This window comes from Mastomys coucha, unplaced genomic scaffold, assembly GCF_008632895.1.
Source record: "Mastomys coucha isolate ucsf_1 unplaced genomic scaffold, UCSF_Mcou_1 pScaffold20, whole genome shotgun sequence".
Lineage (NCBI taxonomy): Eukaryota > Metazoa > Chordata > Mammalia > Rodentia > Muridae > Mastomys > Mastomys coucha.
The window spans coordinates 143,125,198-143,133,193 of NW_022196903.1; the positions used below are offsets into that span (position 1 = coordinate 143,125,198).

Here is a 7,996-nt window from a genome sequence, read left to right on the forward strand (position 1 = left end):
ATTTTCCCAATGAGGTATTCATTTAACTATTAAAAGCATTGGAAGTCACAATTCTCCGAGCAAGCAACTTCATTTACTCTATTGCCTCAGGTTCTAGAAATACAGAGGCACTTGCCACTTCCTCGAGAGGCTCCAAGGAGTTGCCTTTATACATAGGAATACAAAGTGATGCTAGAAGACTACAAGCACTGCATAAAAGTTATCATTTAATATTTCTTTCCTTGGCAATACCAAAATAACTGTAGTATTCTAATAGCTGAACTATTTAGATAAAGAGGGAAAGGTGGAAGAGCAATAGAAGCAGGACAAGAAGAGCTTTTTTTTTTTTTTTTTTTTTTTTTTTTTTTTTTTTTTTTTTTTTTTTTGGTTTTTCAAGACAGGGTTTCTCTGTATAGCTCTGGCTGTCCTGGAACTCTCAACTTTGTAGAGCAGGCTGGCCTCGAACTCAGAAATCCGCCTGCCTCTGCCTCCCAAGTGCTGGGATTAAAGGCGTGCACCACCACTGCCTGGCACTTTGTGTCCTTTTATCCAGTAGAAAATTTGTTCTAAAATTAAAAGTGCCACTTTTTATTGAATGAAAAGAAATAAAGGAAGAGGCAAGCACTTGTGTGATATTCAGCAAAGAATGGGTTGGGAACTAGGTATAAATGTATAAAACTATATGAGTTGGTACATTTTACATATTTGTTAGTGAATAAAACCATTAAAAAAATTAAGGCTTTAGCTATTAGAAATCAGTCAGATTTGGATCCAACTCATGGCTCTATCAGTAACTAGCTATAAAATCACAACCAAGTTTTTTAATCTTTCAGTTTCCTAACCCATAGGATGAGAAAGTATCTATGCATATATCCTGTCATTAAGACTACACATAAAAAGACTTGTCAAAGCAAACACAGGCATAATGACTGACACAGGAAGGACTCGAATACTGGCTCTTAATATGATTATTAATTTAATAGAATGTACTGCACTATCAGACAAGAGCAGGAAAATTCCTCATTCTTTGATGGAAACTGATGTTAGGGTTGAGAGACTCTTTCATTTGAACGCAAACATCCAGAGGTTTAATCTCAAGAAATGAAACTATGTAACTAACTACCACAAAGCTAGTAAGAACTATTTTAGTTATGTAAACTAGACAGTGTCTCAAATTTCCTTTCTGTTTTGGTTTTACTTTAGACAGACTCTTGCTACACTGCCCAGGCTGGCCTTAAATTCCTGATCCTTCTTGCTTGGCCTCCCAAGTACTAGGATTTACGTATGTACTACTATGCCCAATTTCAGGTTTACTATTTTAAGTTATTAGCTAGAGATAGGAGGTGATGAGTAAAAAGGCAACATCAGTAGCAAGAAAGAAATTAAAACAACACAAGAAAGTAACAAAAATTTGCATCTTCTTGTCAATTCAATTTATTACTATTTTTATCCTGTCTGGAGTAAAGGAAAAAGAATGTTCATAGGAAGAGGAATTCACAGAAATCTAAAGAAAAGTACAAAACCACTTCTTGCTAAGGGGGGATTATTCATGATGTCCCAAAATAAAAATTAACTTTGTACTTTAGCAGTGGTGGCCCATGCCTTTAAAATTCAGCATTCAGGAAGCAGAGACAGGCAAATCTGAGTTAGAGGCCAGCTTGATTTACAGAGCAAGTTCCAGGATGGCCAGAGCTACACAAAGGAACTCTGTCTTGAGCCTCCCTTCATCGCCCCAAAAAGAATATTAACTTTGTGTTGAAAGAGTCAGAGAGAATGAGCGGGACATCTGTCTTCGAGTCTGAACGTTTGTGGTATTGACCAGCCCAGAGTGAATTTAAAATGGGTGATGTTGAAAAAGGCAAGAAGATTTTTGTTCAGAAGTGTGCCCAGTGCCACACTGTGGAAAAGGGAGGCAAGCATAAGACTGGACCAAATCTCCATGGTCTGTTTGGGTGGAAAACAGGTCAGGCTGCTGGATTCTCTTACACAGATGCCAACAACAACAAAGGCATCACCTGGGAAGAGGGTACCCTGATGGAATATTTGGAGAATCCCAAAAAGAATATCCCTGGAGCAAAAATGATCTTAGCTGGAATTAAGAAGGGAGAAAGGGCAAATCTAATAGCTTATCTTAAAAAGGCTACTAATGAGTAATTCTGCTGCCTTATTTATTACAAAGCAAATGTCTCATGGCTTTTAATGTATACCATAATTTAATTCATACACCAAATTCAGATCATGAATGGCTAACAATGTTTTTGTTGGACAGTCCTGATTTAAGTAAAACTGACTTGTAAAAAAAAAGAAAGAAAGAAGGAAAGAAAGAGAGAGAGAGAAAAATTCAACAGTTTATAAAAAGAAATGATTGTGCACTTAAAACATGTATGGTAAATATACCTGCTTCTTTTAAACTGCTGCATTTCTGATATATAGATGTCCGCAGGGTGGGTGCCCTTACATTATACAATCTGATCTTCTCAATCCTAGAATCAAAGACCCGAAGCAGAGGGTCTTTCTCTTCCCATTGAGACATGATCTTATTATCAATAAAGGTGGCAAACATCTGAGTCTCAATGAAGCGTGAAAGAAATGGCAGGTAAGGCTCAGGCTGGTCAGAGAGGAAAGAAGCCTGTAATGAGATAATTAGCAAATTATTACCTTTATCTTAATATTATAAACGATGAAACAGAAGTTTGTTGTTAAGGTCATTACTTTTCAAACTTATTACACATAAAACTGACACTTGGCATTTAAAAAGCCTTGCAAATCTGTTTTTCTTTTTCTAAATTTATAGACTTTAGGTCAGTTAGGACTTTGGTATTGATCTTACTTTTCAAGATGCATTTATATTAGTAACCTGATGACCATTATGAAGAATAGAGGACATTAGTGAACGATGGTGGATATGTTGCTATACAATGGATTGTCAACCACCCACTTCACTTACCATTACATTTTGATTCTTCTTCCCTGTGAGTAATCTATTCTGTTCTCTGATCTTAGCTTAGGAATTGAACCTCTACCAAAAGGCTGCTAGATGTGTAACTGAGATACATATGTATATATCACAATTATTTGCATGTTTATGCAAGAACCTAAAAGTGACAATGTAGAATTTGCGCCAAACTTCATTTGGTCAAGCAGATGTTTTTCTAGGCTAATTCTTCTTGTTAACGCAAGATCGAACTCCTTCCACACCTGTTTTGACACAATTATCTGAGACTTAAAGAGAGAACATTGCCTAAAAAAAAAAAAAAAAAAAAAAAAAATCATAGAAGTGGACCTTCAAAAATATACAGGTTGTTCTTTTCTCCTACTAGCCTGTCTGATGTAATGTAATTTATAACTGGATTTTAATCTGAAGTAACATTTTTTTTTTGTGCTCTTCAGGTTCATGTGTGATGTATGTAGGAAGGAATTCTAATTTTGGTTAAGATTATCTCAAACTTGTAGGTGAATTCCTCTTTTAGTTACTGTGTTGGTTTGCTTTTCATTCTTTCACTCTTCAGAGTGGACGCTGTGTATCAGAGCCAAAAGAGAGATGGGGCAGTTCTTACACAGATGGGGGCAGACTGGACACAAATGGGGGGCAGTTCCGACACAGATGTGGGGCAGATCGGACACAGATGGGGGGCAGTTCCAACATAAGATGCTTTGCTTAGTACTCACCAGCTACTTCCTGGCATATTTAATTTTTCCATTTCAATACTTTAGGAGACTTTTAATAAAACCTTCTTTATAGAATCCACCGTTCAATTTAGGTGCTTCCACTGTTTAAATGCACTTATGTAAGTCCAAATACCCAGACAGACTCATAGTAATCTCTCGAAATCAGTTCACTTTGTTAAGTGCTATTTTACAGATGGACATAAAATTTACTTTTTATAGGACAGATATAGCCTCCCCCTCATCTGGTCTTTGATTTCCAGATTCTTGTGTTTTGTAAAATTTAAAATCACCTAGAAGTGGGCTTGCAAGCCTACTATGCCTTGTATGTTTCCTTTGTGAAAAGTAAGATGAATAGCCTTCTGGAACCCAGCATGTACTTTTCATTTTCTTTGGGGTTATACAGAAAGAATTCCACTTCTGGTATGAAACTATATAAAGAGTAAAAAAACACTAGGTACTAGGATATGAACTTAAATCAGAATTTGAACTGCTCCAAAGATAGATCATGAATGTATAAGTTTAGTTCTTAAGGTGGAGAAAAAGTATAATAAAATTAAGCAAAAATGAGGACAGGTTGCAGAGCAGAAATATATTTGAAAAATGGTTTCTTAACCATTTAATCAAGCATTAAGTACACCAGTAAATCCTGATGTACATAGTATATTATACTCCATAAAAAAAAAAAAAAGATCTGGTGAAATCAGAAAATAATCTTTGATACTACACAAACATTTAGTAAAAAGCTATTTGTTAGATGTTCCAAAATTAAACGTTTAGCATCTTGGAGTGTAATGTCTCCTTTGGGAGTTCTTATATGGCATGTTCTAACAGCAGAGTTATGTTTGTTTAGTAACAGAGGCAGAGGACTGAACTGTATCCCCATGGAAGACTTCCTGTGCATCTCTAGTGCTCATGTCTGTTGGAGAAACCTGGGGCACACAAACAACACTGGACAGAATGCAGCAAACTTTGAAAGATGCTTCCGCAGGACAGTAAAAGCTGCTACATTTTCTAATCTCCTTTTCTAACTCTGGAACATAATCCTAGAGTAACAGTCACAAAACTCAATTTATTCTCTTTTAAGATACTAAAGATATAAAAATTAGGCTTATAAAACTGAACTTTACCTTTACATGAACAAACTGTGACCTATATCACTGGGTGAAAACTAAACTATCGCCGGGCAGTGGTGGCGCACACCTTTAATCCCAGCACTTGGGAGGCAGAGGCAGGCAGATTTCTGAGTTCGAGGCTAGCCTGGTCTACACAGTGAGTTCCAGGACAGCCAGGGCTATACAGAGAAACCCTGTCTCGAAAAAGCAAAAAAAAAAACAAAAAAACAATCAGTGAGAATTCCTTAGGAAAGGAACAGGCTTAATTTTTTTTTTTATACTTAGTCATAAAACAAGAGTAAATAAGACTTGTGAAAATCAAGTTCCTATAATTTAAGCCTTGTTCAAGTACAGAAAATTAAGATGTAGCAATCTAATACACAATTTAAAAGCCAGTTTTATGAGCGGTCAATTTGCTTTTTTGTTTTTGAGACAAGTCTCAGGTTTCCCAGGCTGGTCTCAAACTTACTACATAGCAGAGGATGGCCTTGCCCTCCTCTGCTTCTATCTCCCAAGAATGTGTTCTCTTGTGAAACTATTTTATCTAGCATAAAGTACTTAATGGAATAGAAAAAAAAAGGAGAAACATTCTCTTGAAGATGGGGGAGGAGGAGTGGGAAGAGGAAATGTCGAAGGCTGGACTGGGAGGGAGATAACGACTGGACTGTAAAAAAAAAAACAATTAAAGATAATTAAAGAGGAAGAAAGAAAATAGAAAGAAAATGTTATTAAAAAACTTTAAAAGATTAGTAAGTTAGGCCATTAATAATCATAAAGAGTAAAACTACAGTTCTTTTTACTTTGTCAAAGTTCTGCATCTGTTCCCGGTTAGTCAGCCAGGACTCCATGTCCTGGGCAGTCTGAATCACAAATGCTTCATAATCTGCAAACATCTGTGTAAAGCGGTTGGCAAAGACCTCTCGCAGCTGTACATTGAGCTGGTAGTCCCTCAAGTCTGCCTCTTCACACTGCAATTTTAAATCCTTTTCTTTTTCACTCAGAGAAGCTGGGAGGTCAATTTTTTCCATGGTCACTCCAGTCCTCTTGGCGAGAGCCTGGAGGCGAGCTATGGTCTCACTGCCCTTCAGTAGCTCATACACGCTGACACTGTTGGTGGGCACATTTCCATTCTTTTTGTCATTAGCCAAATCTTTCAGAACCATGTTCTTCAGTTTGGTGGCACTCTCACTACAATGTAGGCTGCCCTCAGGAGGAATCCCAAATTGGAGAAGAACTTCAGACAACTCTTGGATAAAATCCACTTTATTGGGGAACTGTGGAAACTCTTCAGGCAACTCAATAAAATGGTTATCAATATCCACGAAGCACAAATTAGCCTGAAATGGAAAAAGAGAAAAACAGAAAGGGTTTTTGAACTTTTACAAGGCTGACTGATTAAAAAACTCCAGTGATTTCAAGGGCTCCAATGTTGCAGAGCCAAATTATCTTGTGCTATTTTTTTGCCTCCTGAGTAGCATTACTGTGTTTGGCCTAACATCTTTATAAGTACCTGTGAGTTGCTTTAGCTTCTACCAACTAAAGACTAGGAATGTCATCAAATAATATTTGAGGCCTATATCAGAGACTTCCCTGCTTTGCTGTAACAGGCTTACCTCTCCAGCATCAGTAAAAACAAAAATTTAAGTCAGGCATGGTAAACACACATCTTAATCCCAGCACTCCAGAGACAGTGGAAGATGGGTCTCTGAGTTCAAAGCCAGCTTGATCTACATAGTGAGTTTCAGGACACCCAGGGTTACATAGTGAGACCATGAAGCATAAAAAAAAAAAAAAAAAAAAAAAAAAAAAAAAAAAAAAAAAAAAGTTTTTAAATGTTAAAGAAAATAATTAAAATATCATGTGGAAGGAGATAGTAGCAGCACAATCCCAGCACTTGGGAGGTAGAGGCAGGTAAACCTCTGAGATTGAGGCCAACCTCGTTTACAGAACAAGTTTTAGGACAGCCAAGGCCACACAGAGAAACCCTGTCTTGAAAAACAAACAAACAACCAAACAAAACCACTACGCTGAACAAAAAACAACCAAACAACCAAAAAAGATCTAAAATATAGGGGATGAAGAGATGGCTCAGCAGTGTAGAGTACTGTTCTTTCAGTACCTAGATTCAGTTCCCAGCACCCACATGGCAGCTCACAATTGTCTGTAACTCCAGCCCCAGGAGATCCAATGCCTTCTTACTTTCATAGGCACTAGGCATATACATGCTTAGTATATACACATGGTGAGCCTATATTCATGGAATACTTATATATTCAGGCAAACAACACACAGTGCATATACATGCATGTAGGCAAAACACTTATACACATTTTAAAAATCTAAAAAAATTTAAAAATATTTGGAGGGAGAAAGGGAAGGTGCAGGTAGCAGGGCTTTTCTGAAACTCACTAAAGGAAAATTATTTCTCCCTGGTAAAGTATGGCTATTTTATAGAAATAATTATCTATTTTTCTTTAATTTACTTGTTATATGATTTCTGGTCACAAGCATACTTTCTGAGTTCTACACTTCAGGCTCAAGGCAGAGACGTGGTATTCTAAATTACTCACAGATAGATACACTCTTGCCCTCACCTTTAAGTTCATCCAACTTGGCCTGAGAATCACTGTGATGGCTAGACTTGGTGTCAATATCTAGAATTAACCTAAAAACCCAAAATGGCTGGGCACACCCATGAAAGCTTTTTGCTAAATTAAATCATTTGAAGTGAGGAGATCCAATTTTAATCTGAGTCTTTGAGGTGGGAAGATACATCTTTAATCTGGACCACACCTCTGGCTGGCTGGTAGCTTATACAAAGGCCATCGAAAAAGGAAGTTTGCTCCCTCTCTCTGCTTGTTTGATCTCTTGCTAGCAAGTCCATTGGCATTAGAGTTTACTTCTTCAGGATTCCAGTGTATACTGAAGACCAGCTGAGAAATCCAGCCTCATAGACTAAGTAAGCAACTACTTTGATCTTCTGTTGGGAGACAGCCATTTTAGAGGATCAAAGCCTGTAAGAAATTCTTCAAAATGATAGGAACAGCTGGGCAGTGATGGCGCACGCCTTTAATCCCAGCACTTGGGAGACAGAGGCAGGTGGATTTCTGAGTTCAAGGCCAGCCTGGTCCACAGAGTGAGTTCCAGGACAACCAAGGCTACACAGAGAAACCCTGTCTCGAAAAAAACCAAAAAAAACCAAACCAAACCAAACCAAAACAAACCCCCCCCCCAAA

The 7,996-nt window shown here is 37.5% G+C and overlaps 1 protein-coding gene and 1 pseudogene across 9 annotated transcripts in view; one reads left to right on the forward strand and one right to left on the reverse strand.

Annotated features, from left to right (window-relative positions):
- Positions 1–7,996, reverse strand: part of Dennd5b (DENN domain containing 5B) — a 152,393-nt gene that overhangs the window by 61,224 nt on the left and 83,173 nt on the right. For all 8 annotated transcript variants that reach the window (XM_031383976.1, XM_031383984.1, XM_031383977.1 and 5 more), the window contains 2 exons: positions 5,561–6,097; positions 2,377–2,608 (listed from right to left, as the gene is read on the reverse strand). In XM_031383976.1, the coding sequence (XP_031239836.1) occupies positions 2,377–2,608; positions 5,561–6,097 (769 nt within the window). The remainder of the gene's footprint in view (positions 1–2,376; positions 2,609–5,560; positions 6,098–7,996) is intronic.
- On the forward strand, positions 1,755–2,274 carry LOC116099836 (annotated as a pseudogene). The gene has a single exon (XR_004122398.1). The product of XR_004122398.1 is annotated as a cytochrome c, somatic pseudogene (transcript).